The sequence below is a fragment of the Pituophis catenifer genome, unplaced genomic scaffold, assembly GCF_029215685.1.
Source record: "Pituophis catenifer annectens isolate HBS135680 unplaced genomic scaffold, rPitCat1.0.hap2 SCAF_1, whole genome shotgun sequence".
NCBI classification, from domain to species: domain Eukaryota; kingdom Metazoa; phylum Chordata; class Lepidosauria; order Squamata; family Colubridae; genus Pituophis; species Pituophis catenifer.
Genome location: NW_027256881.1, coordinates 283809027 through 283834018, shown reverse-complemented (window position 1 = coordinate 283834018; position 24992 = coordinate 283809027). Strand labels below are relative to the sequence as shown.

The 24992-nt window shown below is 38.8% G+C and overlaps 1 protein-coding gene across 1 annotated transcript in view; it reads right to left on the bottom strand.

Annotated features, from left to right (window-relative positions):
- Window positions 1-3918: 3918 nt before the first annotated feature.
- RPAP1 (RNA polymerase II associated protein 1) overlaps window positions 3919-24992 on the bottom strand; it is a 66725-nt gene continuing 45651 nt past the window's right edge. The window contains 10 exon segments of the mRNA XM_070939958.1: window positions 3919-4558; window positions 4561-4683; window positions 5308-5364; window positions 6280-6456; window positions 8371-9175; window positions 15491-15633; window positions 19205-19354; window positions 21167-21362; window positions 21779-21888; window positions 23193-23394. Of these exon segments, the coding sequence (XP_070796059.1) occupies window positions 4526-4558; window positions 4561-4683; window positions 5308-5364; window positions 6280-6456; window positions 8371-9175; window positions 15491-15633; window positions 19205-19354; window positions 21167-21362; window positions 21779-21888; window positions 23193-23394 (1996 nt within the window). The 3' untranslated portion in view covers window positions 3919-4525.

Genomic DNA, 24992 nt, shown 5'->3' with positions numbered 1-24992 from the left:
ATGGCCTTTCAAAAGGATCTTCAAGGCAGAAGTATTTCTTAGAGCCTGCTTTGCTCCAGTCTCAACTTTACAATAAAAAAAAAGCTTTGAGTTTGACAGGTATTTGATAGCAGTTTTCTTTCTTTAGCACCCACCTTATATCTGGTTTGATTATGGTCATTGTACTTCATTGGTAGTGAAGTTACCTAGAGTCAGGACCTAGATATGATTATCATCCATTAGAGAACTTTTCATGTTTCCCCATTTTGTGTCTTTTCCCCTTACTTCACAAATGATAATTTGCATTAATAAACTAATTATAATAATAAATGGCAGTGTGCAGCAGTTGCCAAAAAAAGCCAACACAGTTCTGGGCTGCATAAACAGAGGGATAGAATCAAGATCACGTGAAGTGTTAATACCACTTTATAATGCCTTGGTAAAGTCACACTTGGAATACTGCATTCAGTTTTGATTGCCATGATGTAAAAAAGATGTTGAGATGCTAGAAAGAGTGCAGAGAAGAGCAACAAAGATGATTAGGGGATTGGAGGCTAAAACATGAAGAACGGTTGCAGGAACTGGGTATGTCTAGTTTGATGAAGAGAAGGACTAGGGGTGACATGATAGCAGTGTTCCAATCTCAGGGGCTGCCACAAAGAAGAAGTCAAACTATTCTCCAAAGCACCTGAGGGTAGAACAAGAAGCAATGGGTGGAAATTAATCAAGGAGAGAAGCAACTTAGAACTAAGGAGAAATTTCCTGACAGTTAGAACAAATAATCAGTGGAACAACTTGCCTCCAGAAGTTGTGAATGCTCCAACACTGGAAATTTTTAAGATGATGTTGGATAACCATTTGTCTGAAGTGGTGTAGGGTTTCCTGCCTGGGCAGGGGGTTGGACTAGAAGACCTCCAAGGTCCCTTCCAACTCTGTTATTCTATTCTATTCTAATACTGAAATACAAGTGTAGAAATAATTACTATTTTAATAGAAATATAGTCTATCACTTGTTTAAATTCAGCTATTATCATTTTTTTTCACATTGAGACCTGTAGCATATACTCTGCTTGCTTTCACAACTGTTGAAATGCTGTGCACAAATATGGAAAACAAATCTGGAAAGAAAATAAATAAAAATTTTCGCTATATGGGATATTGAGGCTGAAGCTCACCAGGCGGTTTTGGTAACAATTACTAAAAAACAACTAGGAGAGAAGTTTCAAAGACTTCAGACTTTTTTGGGGGGCAGCTATAATTTGAAATTAGAATAGTAGCCTGATACCAATTTACCTTTGTCTAAGTTGATGCTGAAGAACAACATATGGAATTTATCAATGAGATAAATCACAATTATCCAAGTTTGAATGCAATATGGGAAAAATGTATTGTGGCAGCTGCCCAAAATGATGTTACTAAAGATTATGAAGGCCATCATTAATGCTTGACCAGGTCATCCTTTCCAAGCTATATCAATTTTGCAGTGAGTTCACAGAAATCAGCCTGTTTCCCTACTTCTGATGGATCCAGAAGCCCGAAAATGCACGCGCCACAGCTGAGCTGGCGAGCCAGGCGACATGGCTTCGCCTGCCATCTGTGGCACGTGTGCCATAGGTTCGCCATCACGGACCTAGAGGGAAAGGTCTCTTAATATTTCTTTCTACCTTAACCCCATTCAATTCAGTGAGGAGAAAGCATGGCGAGAGGCTAATGCTACTGCTGTAACTGAAGAGGTTAACCTGGTTTCATGCATATCAAAAAGAATAAGTAAAGTGGCAGAGCACCTGTTTGATGTTAACAATAAAGTAGAATGTATATTTAAAAACAGAAAAGGGGAAGAGAACAATATGATGTCAGTTTTAAGACTTGTGTTAATTAAAGACAGCTAGTTGAGACTGCTGGCAAGTCTCAGCAGCTTGCTTGCTTTAGAAGCAGAAAACTAGAGAAGGGGTTCTATATCAAATGATCTATTTAAACAATTAAACAATATTGCTCCTTAACAAGCACAGGAAAATCCCCTAGGATATGCAGATTTCAAAATGCATTAACAATTTAAATTGCATTTTAAAAAAGCATAACAAGAGTAAAAAGAGTAAAACAAGAGTATAACAAGAGTAAAAAGTAAAAAGTATCATCAACAGAAGATCCAAAAGTTACACATTTCTTTCCTTTTACAACTATGAAATATGTCGAACATAGCCAGCAAAAGTTATTTGAAAGAGGGGAAAAAAAGCATTAGCTTCAGGGAATCACTCGTTTTATCAGTGATCCCAAATAAAATCTCACCAAAGAGAAAACAGCTAATGAATGTCTGAGAATAAAGCTTCTTCTCATATAAAACCTTAAATGCTTTATGAAAATAACATCAGAAAGATTGTCCAGCAAACTAACATTCCATTTATCAGCTGTGAAATTGTGCAATTGAACTACTCTGATCAGAAAAGAAAACTGACTAATTAGGTTACTTTAACAGTTATTGTGATAACAAAATTCAAAACAATGTACTACCGTAACTTATTCATATCACCTTACAATTGTTCATATCACCCAATGAAAAGCATGTGCCAAATAAAAGACCATTTTGTCACTTATATGAAGGTTATTATTGACTTGATCTTTTTCAAAACAGAAATAATCATTGTGCTATAAGAACTGGATTAATGTCTAACAATCAGATTCCAATACATAGAACAAAAGTTTGACATTTTTTTTTAATGCTAACTTTATCAGAAGGGTGCAAATATCTTATTTTCCCATTCACAATATTCTGTGGTAGAAATTTTTACTGATATTTTATTGAACATCACCCCCTAGTGATATACAAAAAGAATACACAACAAAATATTTGATTAAAAATTCTTTCAGTGGCCAGTTGTTTAAATTATGACATTTGAATCTAGCCCGATTTCTTAAATCCTGTGGCGGGGAAGAGGTCCATTTTCCAAAATGTTTAACAGTTGTGATGTAGCTTGAAAGATTTACTTTAACACTTGAGAGGCAATCTGATGGATCTTGCTAACATTCAAAATAAGCGTATTTTAGGTTTAAAAAAACCAGAATAAAATCTTGTTTAAACTCTTTTGTAAAATATATTTAATCGCTTATTCTAGTTTCTATGTATTTTCCTACAGTGTTTAGAAGAGAGAACTATGGACAACAGAATGTTTGTCTTCAAGACGTATTGTACACAAGCAACACTGTGAAAGATTGCATGTATGAAATGGCCAAGGTTCATTACCATGGGCTCACGTTAGGGTGAGCCTTTCCATAGACACACATTTTCCTCTGTGATCCTACCTGGGTGGACAATGTGCTACACAGTGTTCATTTCAGAAAGAATTGCATCAAAACAACTTGCCTCTTTAAAGAGGTTGCACTCTTGAGATAATTATTTTTGGCTGTGAAAGGAAAAGCCTAAAGTCTTTTTTAAAGTCTTTAAAAGTATACATAATATCTCCTCTCTGGTGCAAATGGATAGCACTTTTATGTCTGGGTATTTCATATGTAAATTTGGGTATCAATATAGTTGCTTCTGTAAAACAATTTTGGGCAAACTCCAGGAGACAGTGGAGGACAGGAGGGCATGCTATGGTCCATGGGATTGGACGTGACTTAGTGACTGAACAACAGCATCAAACAACTAGTAAAAGACTTCAGCTCTATAGGAATGCATACATCCCTATATACAGTGTATATATATGATGCTGTTCTTCTAGCAAATGATACACTAGAAGTTTAATCAGATGGAGAAGTCACTCACACATTGTGTCTTTAATTTTGAACAAATAAAAAATATCTGATTGCAGATATTACCCTACATAAAACTATCTTGCCCTTATCCGTATGGAATCTGCCTTCATTCAGCTCAATAATGCTTCACTCTTTGCAACATGTTTCCAACCAACCAATCATTCTTTTTTTCTTTCTTGTATGGTCCATAGTTGCAGCTGCGAAAGCATCCTGTTCTGTGAAAGATAACTTTATTAAATATAATAAGGTTATAAAAATAGAGCAAAAGCAGCTAATGCAAAAAGACAGGAGGAAAGGAGGGGCAGGTGGCTTAGAGCAGAGATGAAAACTTCTAATGTGGTTTTCCTGAGAAGTCTTGCTTAGAAACAGCTGCAGAATCTGACAGTATCCTTCAGGGCAGTTTCAGAGAACCAGTTTCCTGTTTCCCAGACATCTGTATCACATTGTACCAATCAAATGCAAAACTAGGCATTTAAACTATCATTTGACATCAAAATATCAGGCTTCCCCTGCCCACATGCTAAATTTGCACCATGTTTTTTTTTATCAAAGATCATTTATTGTTCATTTCCATATATACATTGTTTACTCTAATTTTTATTTCTCCTCAAAGTAAAGCATCAACTACATGAAAAGATGAATCAGTCCAAATGGTTTATCACAACTGGGCCAGGCTAAGGGTAAGAGCTGATAATTTCCTCTTGTGCTCAGAAAGAGACCATGAACCCAACCCAACTTTTCCAAAATCTCTGTCCACTGGCACTCACTTCCTCAGTTTAGTCAGTCAGAGCCCTCTTTATGTGTCTGAACATGAGTTTCCCTTGCCATCCCTTCTTTCCTAGTTATTGCTTGCAGGTATTTCAGTCGAATGGCAGGAAGCTCTTCATAAAGGTCAAACCCCAGTGGGTTCTCTTTATTTACCCACTTGTAATAGAGAAGATGTTTCTTTAATCCCTGAAAGAAATAATAGACAATTAAGGTTGTATGGAAAAGAGAAACCGCTTCCCCAGTAACATCTAACATAACCTCAAAACTTCAATTAGGAGAAAAGGTGAAATATGTAGGACGTGCTTCGTTGTTATATCCAGTTCATACAATTTGGCCATGGAAAAATCTGCTGCTTACAACTTCTACATTACCAGCAATACTGAGCTGTGGATAATTTTACTATAGCTACAACTATTGGTTCTCCATTAGACAATTGTACTAACATGATATTATTGATGATTAAAAATGAATTAAGTTCTATGTATATTTTATATTAGTACTCCTTTTCTCCCATTGCAATTAGTCGATTTATTCTTCCACTGAAGATATGGATCAATTGGGGGTTTGAGTAAACAAAGAGTGACACATAAAAATAAACGGCTCTGTTCTTGGCTATAAGAATGTTTAGGAGGGCTTCTCTCATTCTGTAGCCCCAGTTCTTCTAAGAGTATTTCCCAGATAAATTATTTAACAAGGCCCCCATCCCAATCTGTAATTATACATCCCACAAAGATTTGTTTTGAAGTTGGCAATCTGACGTAAGATTTTACTTGGCAATACTGGAGTTGTAAAACTGATGCAAATAACTACCTCATTTTTTAAGACCCAGGTCTTCTGTAACATGTTTCTTCGAGCAACGTCTATCTCCTGAAACAACATATAGAAGACATTAAATTTCAGATATTTTTGGTTTCTTTCTGAAGCGAAAGGACTCTTCAGAGTTCTCAAAGATTTAAAACAGTTTGAAGAGTTGACATTTCTAGATGCTGTGTATTAGTCCTTTTATTTTCCAAATGAAGAGACTAGAAGTATTAAAAAAAGAAGCATCTTGCTTCTGGGCTGTTCTTTCTAGATTAGCCTCTTAATATGTTGACTTTCTGTCAAGCATCCCTAACAACTGAGCCAACAGTCTACAATCACGAATCTATTCACTTCATATGTATTTGATGTTACAAAGTCCAGACAATTTGTATTGTGGCATGGGAAAGAAAATCATACAGGAAATTGGTATCCTCTGCAACAACCAAAAGTGAGGCAAAGAATGTTAAACGTTTCTAGCTTGCATGAGTATGTAAGTTTTTGTTATGCAATTATGATGCTACCTGAGGATAATGGATCTTGTATTGTGGTTTGTATTACTGAATGGTACTAAGAAATAAAAAGGAAGAAAAAGCCATACAAAATTTTCTTGGTGGAAAGGTTCTCTTTATTATGATTAATTCCCTTCTTTCACTAAATTGTAGCATATTAATGAAAGCAAAATTCATTTATTGATTTATAGTTTGAACTGTAAATATCTTTGAAGATAAAAATTAGTCCAATTACAAATGGCAGAAGGAAAATCTAATCTGCACTTATATAAAGAATTAGTTTATCTGGGCAGCAAATATCAATTTATGGAACAGAAGACCCTACAATGACACCGCAAACTATTTGTTACATTTATAATCCAAATGGTAAATCCAGGTTTGAATACACCTATCATCTTGCTAAGACAAGATGAGTGTATGCAATTGGCTAATTAATCTGTTCTCAGCCAAGCTGTGAAAAGTTACCACATACCTGTGGGATGTTTTCCTGGGAGAAAATGAAAGTGTTGACATGAGCCACTGCAACCACATAAAGTACAGGACACCAGTGCTGTTGCAGGGTTCCTGTGACCAGGGCATGGAAGTATTGATTTAAGAGGTTGAGATTGTCTTCAGGAGGAGAAAGGTATCGCTCAAGGGGCAAAGGGAACTGCAAGGGAATCAAGAAAGCAACATGTCTTTTTAAATACCAGTCTTGTCCAAGCGTGCCCACACACACACAAATATTAACTTAATCCATAGTAATTAGAGGAGCAGATAAGAATAACCCAGAATGGAAAATATCCAGTGGTACTTGAAAGACGGAAGTGTCAATTCTGTCCTAGGTTAAAAATTAAGAATTGATTGTGATTCCAATCCTTGTATGTTCCATGCTACACAATGGCATAAGAAACAAATTGCATCGTTCTTGTTAACTGTTCTGCCTATTCTTCCCTTTGCTGCTCTATTCTCTACATTAACAAACTGTTCTCTGTCTCAGAGCTGTTAAGAGATTTATGAGAGATTTATTTCTAACTGACTGGGGGAGGGGTCCACAACCATTCCTCCTTGTATCTCCAAGCTTTCCAGTTCCCTGATATCCAGGCCAACCCTCAAATGATTTCACTCAAAATGGAAAAGTTGCAGGAATAATTAGATTAGATACAAAGAGATCAGTCCAAATTACATTAAAGCCCTGAGTCAAATTTAGCAAATACATCAAGTTTAGAGCCTATACATATGGAGATCAATCATAGGGCATATAATAAAACAAACAGCTGCTCCATTCATTTTTCTTTCTTTCTTCATATTCGATATAGAAACTGAGGACATTCTATAGGTAGTCCTCGACTTACAACAATTCATTTAGTGACCGTTCAAAGTTACAGCAGCAATGACAAAAAAGTGACTTATGACCATTGTTCCCACTTATGACCATTGCAGCATCCCCATGGTCACGTGATTTACATTTGGACGCGTGACAACTGATTCATATTTATGACGGTTGCACTGTCTCGGGATCACGTGATCATTGATGCGAACTTCCGACAAGCAAAGTCAATGGGGAAACAGATTCACCTAACAACTGTGTTACTAATTCAACAATTGCAGTGATTCACTTAACAAATGTGGCAAGAAAAGTCATTAAAAGGAGCAAAACTCACTTGACAAATTCCTTACTTAGCAACATAAAATTCAATTGTGTTTATAAGTAGAGGACAACCTGTAATTGCTTAAGACTTAAACCCAGCCATACCAGACCTATAGTTGTTGTAAAAATATTAAGCTCTTCCTAATTTTGCAAGCTGCTTCCATTTCACTGCATGTTCCCTTTCTCTCCATCAAACTCTTAACATTTTTATTTGGGGGAAGTGAACACTCGAAGTGCCCCTGGAACATTAATTACTTTAAAATCTATTTGTTGCAAGATTATATTTCCTATGCCTGTACTTGGAGCACATACTGTACCTTCTTCATTTGCATTTTCTCTCTGCTATGAAATAAATCTCTATGAGGGCATCAAAGGACTTGGCATTCTGCACACAAATGGAATTGTCACCAAGACCTTAAATCTTTGGGTAGAATATCCAAAGAAAATTCTTAATTCCCTTTAAGAAGTTCAAACATCCATTTAGTTCTGAACAGCTGGTAGTCCTCAATTTACAACAGTTCATTTACTGATCATTCAAGGTTACAAGAGCACTGAAAAAAGTGACTTACAACCATTTTTCATACTTATGACTATTGCAACACCCCCGTGGTCACCTGATTTAAAATTCAGATGCTTGTCAACGGAGTCATATTTCTAACAGTGGTTGCAGTGTGTCCTGGGGTCACATGATCCCCTTCTGATAAGCAAAGTCAATGGGGAAGCCAGATTCACCTAACAACCGTGTTACTAACTTAACAACTGCAGTGATTCGCTTAACAGCTGGGGCAAGAAAGGTCATAAAATGGGACAAAGCTCACTTAACAAATGCCTCACTTAGCAACCTAGATTTTGACCTCCACTGTGGTCGTAGGTTGAGGATTACCTGTACGGTGGCTGAGTGATCTGCTCTCCAGCATCCATTGTGAGACATACCTGTTGGAGTGGAACTCCCAGAGCTCTTAAGGTGTTTACATGCTCTCCAAAGACAGCCATCTTTAGCTGACTGCTGAAATGCCTCTGCAAAGGAAGAAGCACAAAGACTCCAAAGAGAGGATCTCCAAAGGAAACACTTTCGAACTGTTCCAACAAGCTTATATAAAGGTCATGGAAAGAAGCTAAGCCGGGGAGAGGAGCGTCCAAATTCAAGGACTCAAACCCTTTGGACTGGCAGTAAAGGGAGAGCAAAGCTGCTGTATAGCAATGCACGGGGCCTTCCAGAAATAAGTCACTGCCTGTGAGGAACACACACATAAGCCTCGCAAGCTTAGCTGCAATTGGGATACCCTGAAGGATTTGGGGCCTCCAGGTTTCCAATAGCAGGATCCACTGCAGATTCCGAGTCACGACATTCACAAGGTCCAGAGGAAGAGGGCTCTCTGTGGCCCACTGTGTTCCCGCCCCAGTCGCTTTGTTATAGAGGCTGATAAGAGGAAGGAATAGCCAATCCGAAGGCAGGATAGGCCCTTTGACCTCAGGAAGCAGCATGGATCGGACAAGATGTGTTCGGCCTTGGTAAACATTTCTAGAATGAATAAGAGCTGGTTCCAAGTAGGCGAAATGAAAGAGAAAACAAGACTGTATCAGTGGAAGCTGTCGGTAAGCGTCTTCCAGTAAAGCACCATAACTAGGGAGTGAAGAAATGGGAGCTGTTAAGCTTAGCTGTAATGGCTTTGGCTTTGAATCCAAGTGCAGAAGATCTGAGAAGTCAGCAGCTTCTGGTCCTCCCACCTTGCCTTCACTGAAAAAAAGACGGGGAGAGAACAGATGATAAACACAGAGGGTTTTTACTATATTCAAATATGCTCTATTTTAATCAACCGCACTATTACTGTATTTACAAACAAATGCCACTCTTCAGATAACATTGCTAATAAGGCAACTGCTTTTTTTCCCAAAAGTGGCTTAACAGATACTATGCTATAAGAAGGAAGAAGGAATGTTTTTCCTCAAGATATTTTCCTGTGAAATATGGAGGATTAGCTAAAAACACAAAAACGAAAGCAGGCTGCTATAAATGCACATTGTGCTCGCCAAGAGCAAAGAAACCCAGCTTGGCATCCCTACACACTTCTCTGAGAATACAGGAATGAAAATAGCAAAATGACAGGGAAAGAACCATCAAGGCCTGATGTGCTACTACACATACAAAAGGAGGAAGCAGCAGAGTTAGAGGAGCTAGCTGTGTTTGTTTGATCTGTAAATATGGGGAAAAGACAGGAGGACAGGTAGTAAAGCAAAGGAATTGGGGAGGGGGGGGGAGTAAGGTTAGAGAAGCACCAGGGATAAGAAAAACAGGTTAGGGTTAGGAGGAAAAATCGGCAGCAGCAACAGAAGTTGGATCCTATTGAGTATGGAGGTGGACCTTATTATTCAGAGTTCTGCCATTTATGGATTCATTTGTCTGAATATATTTAACTGAACTTGAAACCCATGGCAAGCAGTATTGGCGGGTTTTGACGAGTTCCACCATTTTACACATGCCCAAACATAGAGAAGCTGGTGTGATATACTCTGCAGATCTGGAGTCCTCTTACCTTATGTGGTCATTCTTTGAGTAAGCCCATAGACAGGCGTTCTACCCCCACTTTGACAATTATCCAAGGTCTGTAAGGTTCTCGCCTTCTATGGATCTCCTGTTCCTCCACGCTATACTATGTCCAGTGACAGAATGATAAAACGTTTACTGGGGAGTTCTGCTGAGGAAAGTGGCAAATGTACTAAACAAAAAGAGGCTGACCTTAAGCAAGAAGGTGAAACAGCTTATTGGCTTGCTATGTGCACACGGCATTTCTTTCATAGGGCTATTTATTATTTATTTATGAAATTTATATAGCCATCCATCTCGCCAAAGGCAACACCGATAAATAAATCAGCCAATATGAAACAAATAAGGATATCAGTGAGTCATTGTTCATGTCATAAGGAAAAGATAAACATTTACTCAGTGTGGTCTCTGGCACATCTCAGAAACTCAAGGTGGCATTTCATCCATGCAATCCTCACTTGGAATGGACGGGAAAGACCATCACTCTATGGACAGAGGACCAAGTCCAGAACAACATGCCACTCAGCAGACCAGAAATCCATGAAAAAGCATTGTGGCTGTACAGAGAATTAGTAATGGAAAATGCTGAGTGATGCTTCCAGGCAAGGAAAGGCTGGCTTGAAAAATTCATTACACCCCCATAATGCAAACTGAAAAACCACATAAGTGGATCACGATGTAATACAAAGATATCCAGTCCATCAGAGTTCTACCGGCTGATTAATTATGTAAAATACAGGCCAGAGCAAATCTTCAATGCAATGAGACCAGCCTGTTCTGGTAAAGATGCGCTTTTACTCTTTCATCAGCAAATCAAAAGAAGCATTCCCGGTTTCAAGAACTACATAATAATATCCAGACTGACAAAAGTTCAGGAGACTATTAGAGAAACAGCTGGGTGTAAGATTCTCTGTTAGCAGTGAAACGACTCATCTATAGAACAGGTATTAGAATGATTTTTTTTTTTAAAAAAAGTCTTCATTCTAATGTATCTGGGGATATAATACTTATAAAGGAACAATTGCTCAATTGCTCAAATTGCTGGGTGGAAACCCATCCCATCTACTTCCATAAATCTTGCTACGGTGGTGAGTAGTACGGTAGTTTTGTGAGACTCACATTTGGTAAGAATTACTTTCAGTAGCACTGCTACTGAGGACCATGCGATCCAGTATATGCTTCTGAATTCAAATGTCTTGAAAAGAATAAAAACTAAATTTGTGTATTCTATAGAATCAGAAGGCAAAGGATACATTCCAGGGGTGAAATGCTCCCGGTCCGGATTGGATCACTCGATCCGGTAGCAATGGAGGCGGGTGGTTCGGAGAACTGGTAGCAAAAATCCTGCCCCACCCCCACCCCCCCATTGCCCAGCTGAGCCACGCAATCATCAGAGGCTTTTTTTTTATTTTTAAAAGCATTTTTTTCTACAACCTCTTTGGCCGAAAAAAATGCTTTTAAAAGTAAAAAAAAAAGCCTCTGATGATCACACGGCTCAGCTGGGATCATCAGAGGCTTTTAAAACCATTTTTTTCACAACCTCTTCAGCCGAAGAGGTTGTAGAAAAAATGGTTTTAAAAGTTAAATAAATAAATAAATAAAATTGGCCACGCCCACTCATATTCAACCCCCCGCCCCAGCAAGCCGCGCCCACAGAACCGGTAGTAACAAATTTTACATTTCACCACTGATACATTCTCTGACTACTATCAGCAATTATTTCCTGGATGAGATGCAGAAACATCATGCCTTCAAGATCCCTGGTCTTTATGTTGTGTTGAGATTCTCAATCATCCAGGTCATGGATATCCCAAAGATGCTTTTTCCAAAAGACATTTTCTTGGGGTTGTTGTTTTTTTTTAAACAATCTTTCGCTTGTCACCCAAGAAGCTTCTTCAGTTCTGAGTACAACTTTTCAAAGAAAAAAAACCTGAGAAAGTCCAGCTGTTTTTTGGAAAAAGCACCTTTGGGACCTGGCCTTTACTGTCCTCTGCTCCTTGTCAATACCCTTGGCCATCTTAGAGATCACTTTTTTGACACCCAACACCCCCTTCTTGATTTAACTAATGGACCGACATCTGGTAGCTACTTTCAATTCCTACTACAAGTATCATCAGGGCTACCAGGATGTTGATTGTCATGGAAAGCTATTCCTCTTTTTCAATTACCAATTGCCAGAGAAGCCACAGCATTGAAAACTGCACTGAAAACATCGATATCCCTTGCAGGTCTAGACAGACTACACAAGGAATGACTCAAGGAAGTCAACTCTTCATTTGCTGCAAATGAATTATGGAACACTGTCAACTTTGCACGTATATTAGTGAAGGCCTTGAAAATAGAGTTCTATAAAATGCAGGAGCTTCTCCAATTCTATCAGGAGGAGCTCACAGTTCTCCTCATCTAGACAGCTTCCGGGAGCAAAATATCAGAAAAAATATATTTTATCAGTTTCCTATCCCAAAAATCTTCTCTCAGATCTCATGGGTGCAGAGTGGTTTGAGAGGTCAACTGTTGGAGCCTGATCTCCCCGATGTCCTGCAGCATTGTTCAAGAGGCAGCTGGGAGCTGCTCTGCAACCCAGTAAGGATACTTTCAAGGCTCTGCAGAGCAAGGCAAAGCAAAGCATCACAGCCAGCTATACTTTGGAAATGTAGCTACACCCACCACAGCTGAGTCACCGTCAGAAAGTGACACCTATACTTGGAGGAGGAGGAGGAGGAGGAGGAGGAGTGCACCACTGCTTCCCTATTTTGATTTTTGTCGCAGACCAGGGAATAAAAGAACTTCACATTTTTCTGGCTTGCTTGCTTTTGATTTTTCTACAGGCTAGACACTGTAGGAAATTATTCTTTCTACTTTGAATTAAAAGGGTTTTTTAAAAAAAAATGAAAGAGAAGGAGATACAGCAGGTGGCCAAGATACAGTAACAGTACGCATTACTCATTTTTCTTTTTATGTATATATTAGGTGATCCCACCCATTACCACCCCGTTTTCCAGTGGTCCAAAAGCACTCCCTTTTCTCACTCCCAAAGGCTTTATATATTTTATCTGTAATTGAACTCTGGACTGTAGTCCCTGCGAGTAACAAGGTCCATATGTGAATAGAAGCTTACTGTCAATAAGGTAAGAAAGGCCGAAAAAGGAGAAGCGCATGAAGAATTCAAATGTGCCTATATTTTATGTTCATGCAGGCATTCCATTATTTAGGTCAGAGCATCTTAAAACAATGCACAGACTGTGTGGAAGAGAGAGGTAGAAGAACTAAACGGAATGTCAGCAAAGATATAAAGAACACCATATAATTTGATGGCATGTCCGATTTATTTTTACCACCTTCCATAATACACCTACTTCCTCTGAACAGGCATCTCCCATTTAAAGTACTGCAATGTACAGTCACTGCAAGATCAATGCAAATTATATAAGCTCAATACACACTAACGGTTGTTAAGCCTGAAAAGAATAAAGGCAAATCTGAGAAGATTGAAGCATAGAACAGTAAGTTCTATGGACTAAATTAAAATTCAGAAATCATCCAGTGGCCCCTCAAAATAATTTTGCCTTCAAAACAAAGAAGGGCTATATACAGAATCACTGAATATTAATTGGAAGAGATGACCAAATGTGTTATTCAAAAAAGGAATTCTTGTCCAAAATATATTATAGTATCAACTACAGCAGAAAGAGAGAAAATTATCAGAGACAGGTAATGACATCACAACTGCAGGTACCAGATGCAGTAAGGACAGACAGGCAACCAGAGAGACAGACAGATCTACCAGCACACTGATACAGTAATGAGCAAGCCCTTTAAGGGCTATTTGAAATTTCAATATCCGGGGGGAGAGGGGGGAAGCTGAATTTAAAATCCATAGATGGACCTGAAGATGATTTGTTAAAGTCTGAAAAGGTGAGAAAAATGAAGACAATAAAGAAAGAACACAGCAGTGAGAACAAAGTGTATAGCCTTTTTTTCTGTATAGTTTTTTGTAGAAAGTACATCTTACAATCAAGTTTGTCTTTCTCTAATAAACCTAATATAACTTGGCAAGGCTGATTTATTTGTAGAACCTCTTGTATAATAGTTGCTTCAAATTTTAGGCTTCATTATTAGCATTTTAAAAGGTGTTATTCGTACTTTTAATATGGAAGTCTGGGCCTCTTTTTTTAACTTTAAGAAAGTGTATTTTGTTAGTCAAGACCATTTCTTTGATACGAGATAACTTGCTTTTTCAGCATCTACACAATAGAGAGCACATTCTGAAAGTCCTTGAACACGTTTGCAACTTGGAAGAAAGATACAGTCCTAGTTGGGAAAGGGTAATGTAATCCACAAATTTACTACTTCTTGAATGTTATTTAGAATCAATGTTTGCTATTTTTCAAGACTCACATGTAATCAAAGTATTTTATTGTTTGATCATTTGCTTACTATGTCACATGTAATGAATATATGTATCATTTGTTTCTGTACCCTATAAAATCCCCCCCCCAATAAATGCTTTTTGCTTTCCCTGAATTACTGGTGATTCGTATTTTCAGGAGGCAGAGAAACCCCTTTGCAAAGGTAAAAGGTGTTTTCTTTCCCAAATTCGGGGAATAGTTTTTAGCACCATACACATTTGGGGTGCCTGAGTTTTGAGGCAACACATCCACTTTCCATAAACATGGATGTCCAATTTAAAGCATCACAAACTAAGTCACTGAGAAATCAATCTTCTATCAATTTGCCTAATGTTTTTAAAATCCATCCCATCTTCAGGAAATTAAAGTGAGAACTTTCCAGTACAGATTTGTGACGGGCAATTATTCCACCCTGCTTGATTCAAATATGGATCACCAGTGACAAGGACTATTCAAAAAAATGTAAAAATGGCTTCCTAAAGAATGAAATGTACAGTGATGGGTTTTTTCGGGCTGTTTTCAGGCTGTTTCCAGGCTGTTTTTGGCCGTTTTTCAGGCCAAAAAAGGCCCAGAAAACAGCCTGAAAACGGCCTAAAATGGCCCAAAAAACAGCCTGAATACGGCCTGAAAACAGCTCAAAAAACAGCTCAGAAAACGGCCACAAAACAGCCTGGTTTTGGCCATTTTCTGGTACTCTGGCCCCCACAAAGACCAGCAATTTTGCCAATTCATTTTTAAAATACTAAGACTTTAGAGAGAAAATGTACTTTTAAACGTATCATCATAATCCATAAAAAATGAATGTAGTTGAACAACCGTTGTGGCGCAGTGGTTAGAATGCAGTATTGCAGACTAACTGTGCCCAGTGCCAGGGGTTTGATCCTGACCAACTCAAGGTAGACTCAGCCTTCCATCTTTCCAAGGTCAGTAAAATGAGGACCAAGATTGTTGGGGGCAATATCTGAAATTTGTAAACTTCTCAGAGAGTGCAGTAAAGAACTATGAAGAGGTATATAAGTTGCTACATAATCTTACATACATGCATACACATACATATATAAGCCTAAGAGGAGGTGAAGAAAAGGAGAATAAAACTTACGGAATCATTTGTGGATTAAAAGCAAAGCCCCTGAGTAGCTCATGAGCCAGGTACTCACTACCTGGCAACAAGCGACTTAACAACACCATGGCAACAGAGTGATGGAGTGAAGCATGTTGGTTGCAATCTGGACAAGCATCTGCCTGCATAGGAAGCAAAACAACAACAACAACAAAGGTGAAAGTGTTGTTATCACTGACACAAAAGGAAATATGATAGCATGAGACATAGTCCCAATAATGGCTTGTTTTTATTTGCCACAAATAAATCACGTTGTGGAAAGAAAGATAACTCTTCCCTAGTTCATGTCCAAGCCAAAAAAGAACATGCTATATGACATTTGTGGAGAAACAAGTATTTCTTTATTAAAAGCGTGCAAACACAGCAAATAAACAGGATTTGGCAGTGGCCATATGAGACACTGCCAAATATCCTCTTTGTATTTCAATTTGTATCTCTTTAACATGCACATAATGACTAAGCATGTACTTAATTTAAGAATATCTTTGCCTTCTTTCTAGTGGACTACTTGCTTCTCTGTCTTATATCTGCTCTAGACTTTTCCAGCCTGGTTCAAATGGTGCTTGTACTCCTTTTGTTCTAAAATGGCGTTACTTTTGCTAAATGCTCTAACAATCTGTTTGCTTCTAATACTTCTACGCTGTCCTCAAATCAACCCAATGTAGTATAACTTTGTCTTTAACTTGGCAAGGAATAAAACAAAAACAGAGACTTGGGTTTGTCAGACTTCCAGATTTGTCAGCCAGTAGCATATAGCTCACCCACACTTTTTCATCCTACAGTACAGTTATTGAATTCACTGCACCAGGCTCCCAAACTTTTTGAAATGGAATGCATTTCAAAGGAGGAAAAAAAAAACACTAAATGCTTCCAGAATCACGAAGATTAAGAGGGTTCCATGCCGTGTTCATTTCTCACAATTCAGAATGGTAGAACATAAGATTTCATATCTTCATTTTTATTTCTTAAAAAAAAAAAAAGGAAAAGAACAAGAGGCAACAGGCAAGAGGCTGGAGAATGAAATGATCCAGCCAGCTCCAAAAGTCACATTCAAGCCATCTTGCCCCCACCCCACCCCACCCCACCCCCTACATTCTTCTATCTTCTCCTCTGCACGTCTATAATTAAAAGTTAAAAATAATGTAACAGAGGAAGTAGTGCCTGGCCAATATAATTGTTCTGCCCCAGCTACGGACCCCAAAGAACGCAGCACACACAAAGTCCGTTCAAACCTTGGTTTACTAAATAAATCAGTCCTTTACAACAACGGCTGTTAATTAACTGCATTAACAGCCACCAAGAATTCAAAGAATAATAACTGAAAGCTTACTGTGATTGGCAGAATGACCAGAAGCAATTTGCAGGAAGTTGATAAGATAAGCAAGACAAGACACGAAGGTATGTGAATGAAGTTGTTCCCTACAAATTGCTTCAGTCGGCATTCCTCCTTAAATAGGCTAAGGAAGTGGCCAATTAGCCCCAAGCCTTACTCTCGAGAAGACCTCCTCCTGAGGAGCCACTCCTGCCTTTTGGCAGCTCTGCGTGCCCGTGCATCGAGAAGAGGCTCATCCTCTTCGTCCTCTTCACTTAAGGGAGCTTCTGGAGGTTCTAAAGTCCCTGGCTGAATCCCTGCCTCTGGCACCACATCTTTTCCAGCCTTCTCATTGTCCGACTCGAGTGCCAGCTGCACAGGCTGCTGGTGCAGCACCACACCAGCCTCCTCGCTGTCTGAATCAGCTACTAGCTGCACAGGCCGTGTACGGGCCACAACAATAATTTTAATGAGCATATTATTTAATCCAGTGTAGAAAATACTCAAGGAAAAACATTTGATCATATATAGGCCAATGTAAGAAAAAGGAATCGAGGAAAAATTGATTAGTAAATTTGGCCAGTCAGTTTACATTCCTTATCCTAATTCTGACCCTGGTATCTGGTGACACCATAAACAGTGGAACTCAAAGTTAGAAAGTACTATAAAATGTACGGTACTTTATGAGTGCTGGAATTCATACATTCTTTGGTTAAGTCTTAAGTCAAATATAAAACTGAGACGTGATAGCACACATATACATGTGAGCTGCATTCACTACCAGCTCCTATAAGGTACTGCCTATTCTTCTTAAACTGCCTTTTTTAATACAACATTCACAGCAAGCTGAATTGACCCTGAGTGGTGAAGAGCCACACGGGAACCAGTGGCCCAAGATACTGTATTATTTATATACACTGACCCTATCTCAAAGATAATATGGATAGCATACTGATCTAGTAGGAAGTGATCTATAAGAAAGTCACCCAGAAGGGTTTATCAAGGTGACCTTCTTATTGATATACATTGTGGTGCTGTTTCTCTTCAATGCACTTCAGCAGGCAGCTAACACTTTACTAGGAGCTCTGCATCCACTGTAGCTCAGTATTTCTTAGCCTTGGCATCTTTAAGATGTATGGATTTCAAGTGGCTGGGGAATACTGGGAGTTGAAGTCCACACATCTGAACACGGCTAAAGTTGAGAAACACTGCTCTACTTGTTTGAATGCTTAATAGATGTATGTTGTATATTAAAAGTGATTTGGTTGATTTAAGTGGTTCAGGTTTTTGGCCACAACAGATAGAAAAGCTGTAATGAAGACACTAAACAGACATCTCAGATATGTATGTATGACTACCGTATTTTTCGGAGTATAAGACGCACCGGAGTATAAGATGTACCTACCTTTTTTGGTGAGGAAAAGAAGAAAAAGAAATCTCCCTCTGCCTCTGCGCAATTTTGCTTCGTTCCAGCAAACAGCAAACAGCCTGCTTTACTTTCATTTTCGTTTTCAGCATAGCTTGATTAGCACAAGGGGGGGGGAAAAAATCTGCTCCAGCAATTTACCTCTTTGCAGCAAGCAGCAGAGCCCTGTGCAAAACAGCTGAGAGCAAATCAGCTGAGAGTCAGGAGGCCGATCCAATCAACTTGTGCTAATTAGGCTGTGCTGAAGCTGAAAGGAGCTGTTTTTTCTTGCTGTTTGCTTGCAAGGAGGTAACTGCTATGAGGCAGAGGCCAAAGGGTGGGGGCCAGTGGGTGGACGGGGCTACATTTGGTGTATAAGACGCAATAAATTTTCACCCCCTAAAAGGTGAAAAATACAGTATATCTATAAATCTATAAATCCGAAAAATACAATATTCTATAAATCTATCCCACACATACATGCATCAATTGAAAAAACTCAGATATACAGCATTATTTACTATGATTTCAGGACAAAACAATATAATTTCATGTTATCTGATTACATTTTATCAAACATGAGACACAAACCACTTGATTAGAAAGATATAAAAATATATAAATTGTTCTATTCTCTTTGGCTCAAGTAAACCTGCAATTTACTTTACAAGACCTATCAGCAAAATGTATTCATGATTTTACTGTATGAATTCTAAACAACATTTACAATCTTTTAATTCTATTTTTGCTTTAAGGTTTTAAGGGGAAAAAAACCTTTTGCCTTAAAGGATGATTTATAGATAAATTCATCTAAGACTTTAAGGAAACAGAAGTTCCAGAGAAGCTTGAGTGTGTACTCAAAAGCTTGTCTAGAAACTGGTAAGCTGATGGTTTAAGCAAAACACACAAGGGATTTTTAAATACATAGCAAATGGTCACAAGCAATCCAGAATAATAGCTGATGCAAAGAACTTACCATTTTCTGAGCAAGTGAAAGTACAACATATTGTAAAAGGTATTCATGATGCAACAACCAAGCAGAGGAAGGAGTTAAAGAAAGAGGAACAATTGTACAACACTGAAGCAGGTAGTCCTTCAGACTCTTCATCTCTAAAATAGAAACATACTGGAGAAAACAACAAAGAGATGCATTTGAGGTGATTATCAAATACCTGAACTAGAGACACTAAATTTCTTGAGTTAGTCCCTCCTGCCATACAGAAATGGCATTGGTACATCCACCAGCCCAGGTAATACAGAGCAATTTCTCTTAATTTGGGACTATTTATAATTACTTTCTAGAAACAAATTGTGTATTTTGTATATTTCCTCCTTACATACATTTAATATTAAAGCTTTGATTTGGTTCTTGGCTTGCTTTACTAAAATTTAACTCAAGATACCTGAGCCCAAACAATCAATTACTGATATATTTCCTTTTAATACACCAGTACATTGGGGACATCAATGTTTATTTTGAGTTTATGAATATTGACTCTTCGAAAAACCTAAGTCCACTCAATGTAGCTACGGGAAAAAGCTTAACTAAATTCGTAACCCTCGAATATAGAATGTAAATGTTGAACCTCAGCCATTGCTCTTTAGTGTGAACCCAAGAGGAAAATAGGAAATTTTGTGTGTGTGTGTGTGTGTGTGTGTGTGTGTAAACCTGACAAATGCCAATGTCTTGGGTTTTTTTGAGTTGAAGAAGACAAAGGCAATTCCCTTAGCTTTAATGGCAGTGAATGACATGAATGACATGAACTAAGGTGAAGACTGACAACTGGGTAATACAGCATTATTATCCTTAAAATCAGAGACCATATATATACATACATACATATATATATATATGTATGTATACATACATATATATATATATATATATATATATATATATATATATATATATATATGTATGTATGTAATAATAAAATAATATATCGTGTGTGTGTGTGTGTGTGTGTGTGTGTATGTGTGTGTGTGTTTTCTGAGGTTTTCAAGGGTGTTTGTATGTAGGTCTTTGGTTATTCAGGTTTTCTCCCGCGTAAAATTGGAGGTGTCTTGGCAACGTGTGTGTGGATGTGTGGATGTGATCGAGATAGAAAAACGTCCACACAGCATGAATAAACAAGATGATACCTCCCGCCTACCAGCCATTTGGAAACCCACCCTTATTGACAAACGAGTCCCTAACACAAAGAATGACACCAGACCCACACTCACGAGAGCCACACAGGATGTAACCACCTCACATCCACGCAGAAAGCAGACTCAAACCCACACTGATGATGAGGCATGACCACGGACCAGAAGCCAGACCACAGCTGCATCATTAGCCACTTTAAACCCCTCCAATCCATACATGAAGCAAACTGACACCCACCATGAAGAGGTGGCACGGCCACGAACACGAAGCCAAACAACAGCAACACAGCTCACCAGCTCAAATCCCCCTGCTACTCAAACTAACCCGAGCACAACCAAGCCCCCACCTAAACAGAACACACACCCAGCCAATCAAAGCACAGCCAACCCCCCATCCAATCAGAGCACAGCCAAACCCCCAACCAATCAGAACACACCTCCACCCAATCAGAACACAGCCAAGCTCCCACCAAATCAGTTCACACCCCCACTGGCAGTTAAAAGGAAGAAACAGCTGCGATCACACACATTGCTCCTAGAAGCACGAAGCCGAAAACACCAGCCTGAAGATGATGAATGAGACTTCGTCAAAACGTTGCCAAGACACCTCCAATTTTACGCGGGAGAAAACCCGAATAACCAAAGACCTATATATATATATATATATATATATATATATATATATATATATATATGTCTTTATATCTATATCTATATCTATATCTATATCTATACATACATACACATGCCCATGCATCATTAAAAGTGATCCCAAAACATCAGTACTTACTTGGTTAACCAGGCCTTTATGTACGTGAAGGATACTGTTCACAAGGACGAGGAAAGCAGTAAGAAAGGGAAACGGTGATTTAGAGCCTGCTAAACTCACTGAAGTCTTATTTCTACTGCAGTTCAGAAAAACAATGCTGGGAACAGATTCTGGTCCTGAGGAACAGGATAGTGGGTTGCATAAAGTAGAGCATGGTCTATATAGAGGGGAAAAAACAGAATAAATGTGAATTATAGTGTACCCTAATGAGTAGACAACCTAGTGCTATCTAGATTTTTTGGAGTACAATTCTCCAGTCAGCATGGTTCACAGTTAAGAATGACAGAACAGAGAAACTCATCTGGGCAGTACCAATTTATCTAGTCTATCCCACAAATTGGTTCTACTGAAATTGATTCCACCCTGCTTTTTTTAAAAAAAAAATGAGTGTAAATTTAAGCTGCAACTCAATAGGATTTCCATTTCCATTCAAGGAAACACACAAAGGGATGTGGAGTTTTATCCTAATCGCATATGTTTTTTTCTGAAGTCACAGCACACTGTAATGTCTGTAATGATCCAATATTTCAGACACGCTGGCCTATGACAGCAATTTATCCAAGAAGAGCTCACCTGAGCATTTCCCAAAGGGTCTGCATGGCTGGCTGGCTGAGGAGAGGCAACAGCACTCGGATTGTCAGGTGCTCCACTTCTTCTATGCAATCAACCGGGTTTACTACTGGCTACAGAGATAATGGGAAGAAAGAAATCATTATGATTTTCTCCGCATGAATCATGTTTCCAAACACATTTGCGACTGGATGTTTTAAGAGGAGGGCAGGCTACACTTAAATGCCCACTGAGCTACAGGTTGACTAATTACACAGAAAGGTACTCATTGAAAACATGAAAGCCAATGAAGCCTGTTCCAAAGTTACTCTAAATCAGTCTTCAACTGATGATGGGTGTATTGGGAGTACAACTTCCTGAATTTCCAACCAGCAAAGGAACTTGCAAGCTAGATCACAAGCTCCTGAGAAAAGACAGATAGGGCTTTCCTGAGAGATCTGCAGAAGAGGGAAGTGGGGGGGGGATTCATTTGACACCGAAGGGCCAGATTAGTTCTAATTTCAGATATAAATTCCTGCACTGAGCTTGGGCTAAAAGATACTTTCACCCTGAGTTTTAAATGGGCAAAGGCACCGTTTCGCATCTAATCTAGTTTTCCAGGCAACTTTCAGATCTCTATTCAGAGGTGTCTGCACTTTGGGAGTTCTCCAAAAATCACAGCCTCTGCTTGAGCTTTTACAGAGTAATATCTGGTACACTTATAGCATTATTTGGGGTTTAGGAAGCTCCATGTGTGATCAGTCATGCCCTACTCATGTCCTGATTAAATTACTGTATCTAACCAGTACTCAATACACTCCACATGGGTCTGTCCTTGAAGAACATCTGGAAGCTAGAGAATGAGGCACTGGAGGCAATGACAGATGGACCCCAATATATTTGGATGACCCCTTTGCTTTGGGAGCTCTACTGATTGCCATTGGTTGTCACCTTTGAGGCCTGCATGGCTCTGTCTGGTTATTTGAGAGAGACTGCTTCTTCTGGCATTCATCTACCTGTCTAATCAGATCTCATAGAGTTAACTATTCCCATGCTCCACCCCTGCAAGACTGAAAGGACCTTAGAAGCACAAGAAGAGGGGTTTTCTAATATACAGCTGAGGTCTGCAGCATGCATGCCTGGCATAGAGATTGTTTTGGGGGGTGGATGTTCATTCATTCATTTGGTGGTGGGAAGGGGAATAATCAATTATTGTTAGTTGCCTAGAGTGGGCATAGAGTGAGCAGCATTAAAGCATTAACTACGAAAGAAAATAAATAGCGAAGCAGATCTATCAAGCCTTAACTTTACTCGTTGCTATTTCTTTGATATTTTAGCCAGACTGATGCACCTCCTTCCTCCATGGAAGGAGAATCATGGAACAAAAGGGACCCCAAAGACAACTGCAGACATGGAACTTCATTCCCTCAACTCTTACCTGTTGAGTACAGTGTCTGTAATACATCCCCATATAAATGACATAGGCTGTAGTAAGAGATTGCAATGCTTGCCATCTCTCCATGTGGCTTATCTCTTTAAAGCAATTCTTCATGTTGGTTTCAATGACAGGCCTGAAACCTGCCACCTGACTCCAGGTGATGGGTGGGGGTGGAATTTGATCACCCTCTTCTGGGCTACTCCTGTAACATTACACAAACATGAAATAAAGACAATAATATGAGAACTGCTAATGCTCATTACTTAATTACTTACTTACTTAACTGTTAATGCTCATTACTCTCCTCCAATACGACCAGAGAAAAGTACCTAGGAACCCAAGCAAGGGTATGAAGTTGTTTAATTTGCTGGCCATTTTTACCATGGAAAAGGCTTGGAAAACTATTTTTTGAAAAGTTTTTCTTTCAAGACGTTTTGCTTCTCATCTAAGAAGCTTCTCTGGATGGTGGGGAATGGAAGAATTTATACTCCTTGCAGTCAGCTGGTCATTTGCATTCTTTTAGCGAGTCATTAAGGCTTGAGGTTTATCTGTGTCCTCAGGCTCATCTGTGTGGTGCAAATGGGTGTGGAGCCTTCTTGGAACTGTTGAAAGGACTGCGTTGTGGACTGGAGACAGATGTCGTATCCCTCCCCCTCTGTTGAGAGAGGGCTGTTCAATTTTTCCACCACTCAAGTGACCCTGATGACACAGATAAACCTCCAGGTGGCCTTAATAGCGTGCTAAAAAATGCAAATGACCAGCTGCCTGCAAGGACAATAAATCCTTCCATTCCCCACCATCCAGTCAGAGCTGAAGAAGCTTTTTGGATGAGAAGAGAAATGTCTTCAAAGAAAAACCAGAAAGTCCAGTTGCCTCTTGAAAAAGCACCTTCAGGACAACCATGACCTGGATGACTGAGAACCTCCATAGATATTTTTTTGAAAGTTAATATATAACAAAGCTTAATTACATTTTATTTCAAGGTTAATTAAATTTAATTCCATTAATTTAATTAACAGGATGAAACAACAATTTGGTGTTTTAATCAATACGTTTAACTAAATCAATTTCTTACCCCAAGCTTATGCCTGGAAGAATGGAAAGAACATGAATGTCAGAATATCCAATTTTGCACAAAAATAGAAAATTATTTCTTGAGATTCCTGAATCCCCAATAAATAAATATATATATATATATATATATATATATATATATATATATATATATATATATATATATATATATATATATATATATTTATTAATTAATTACATTTCTATACCACCTTTCTCCCGTAGGACTCAAGGCGGTGTACAGTCAAGAAAAATATACATACACAAACATCATAAAATTGCTAATTAAAATTATTATAACATAGTTTGACCCAATAGAACCTAAAATTAGATAACATTTTAAAAACATTCACATGTTCATATGTTTAGCCCCGCCTGTTGGAACATCAGGGTTTTGAGGGCACGGCAGAAAGCACGGAGATCAGGGATATTTCGTATCTCAGGGGGCAGTTCATTCCAAAGGGTTGGAGCCCTCACAGAGAAGGCCCTCTCCCTGGGAGTCGCCAGTCGGCATAATTTGACTGACGGTACCCTGAGTAGTCCCTCCCTGTGAGAACAAACTGGTCGGTGGGAGGCTATTGGTGGCAAAAGACGGTCTCGTAGGTACCCAGGTCCTAAGCCATGGAGCACTTTAAAGGTGGTAACTAACACCTTGAATCGCACCCGGAAGACCTTCGGGAGCCAGTGCAGCTCGTGTAGGAGGTGTTACATGGGCGCAACGAGCTG